A 1,074-nucleotide genomic window follows, 5' to 3' on the forward strand; every position below is an offset into this window, starting at 1 on the left:
AAACAGTGCTGCTCACTCGACTCTGATAAACGTGATTTTTAAGCATAAGGAGTCTATCGATGTTGAGAATGCCCGCCTACGTAAAGAATTATTTACCTCGGTGGGTGCGTTAGACGAGAAGGTTTATAACTCTATAGAGGAGTTGAGGACTGCTACTAATGGTAACTTTAATGCTGTGAAGATTTGCTTGGATGATCGTGACCGTCAACACAATGAAGTGACTTCTAGGTTTGATCGTCGTCTTGAGGCTATTGATCTCAAATTGACGAATATGGGAAGGCCTACTGTGAAGACGGTGCAGGGTGCTCAAGCTTTTGATTTAAATCCTGATCGTGTAGGAGCTCAACAGGTTATTGGTAGTAATAACGATTTGAGGAGTCCTTATGATAGGCATGTTACGTTGAGAAAATGTACTGGCTCTGCCTTTAGCTTGAATGGTAATGGAGAGCCTTTTGGTCGTGATGTAGGTCGTAGCAGTCATGACCAAGGTCTTCCTGTGGCGTCGAATGCTACCTCTGATTATGGTATGCCTTTGTACGGGCAGGAGAGTCCGAGCTTTTCCTTCAACCCCGTTGGTTCTGGTGGTGGGTCTAAGGCAACTACAGAGCATGGGGCTGGGTATGTGCAGGGTAAGGCCTTTAATTCGGAAATGCCCAATGGTTCGCTGGGTGATCCTCGAAAGGTGTGGCACTATGATTATAGTGACCCTAGTAGAGGCCGAATCTACTCTAGTAATGGTCCTGAATGTCACCAAGAACGAGTAATGGCACCTGATGTCCTTGAAGGTGGTAGGAAAGGCCAGAGTACCACTGTGGGTACTGCTGGGACCTACCATGGTAATCTGGAGTCATTTCCAATGACCCCAAGTGTTGCTGGCCAGATAGGGGAACCTTACGGTAGAACTCCTCCCTATGGGGAGAGAGTAACACTGTGTAGGCAACCTGATGGCAATTTTAAGATGGTTCAAGAAGATTATCCGCTAGCTTTCAATGATGGAAGGCCTAGAGGGGGTGATAATGACTCTATCAACTCTCGTATAGTGAGTCAGGTGGAGTCAGTATTGTCTGAAAATCT

At 46.2% G+C, this 1,074-nt stretch overlaps 1 protein-coding gene across 1 annotated transcript; it reads left to right on the top strand.

Annotated features, from left to right (window-relative positions):
• Positions 1-113: 113 nt before the first annotated feature.
• Positions 114-668, top strand: Pmar_PMAR025000 (hypothetical protein; the record flags this gene model as incomplete). The annotated part of the gene is made up of 1 exon (XM_002768704.1): positions 114-668. A coding segment is annotated over one exon (555 nt), but the record flags the coding sequence as incomplete, so codon positions are not given.
• Between the last annotated feature and the right edge of the window lie 406 nt (positions 669-1,074).

Source organism: Perkinsus marinus (assembly GCF_000006405.1).
Source record: "Perkinsus marinus ATCC 50983 genomic scaffold scf_1104296967428, whole genome shotgun sequence".
NCBI lineage: Eukaryota > Perkinsozoa > Perkinsida > Perkinsidae > Perkinsus > Perkinsus marinus.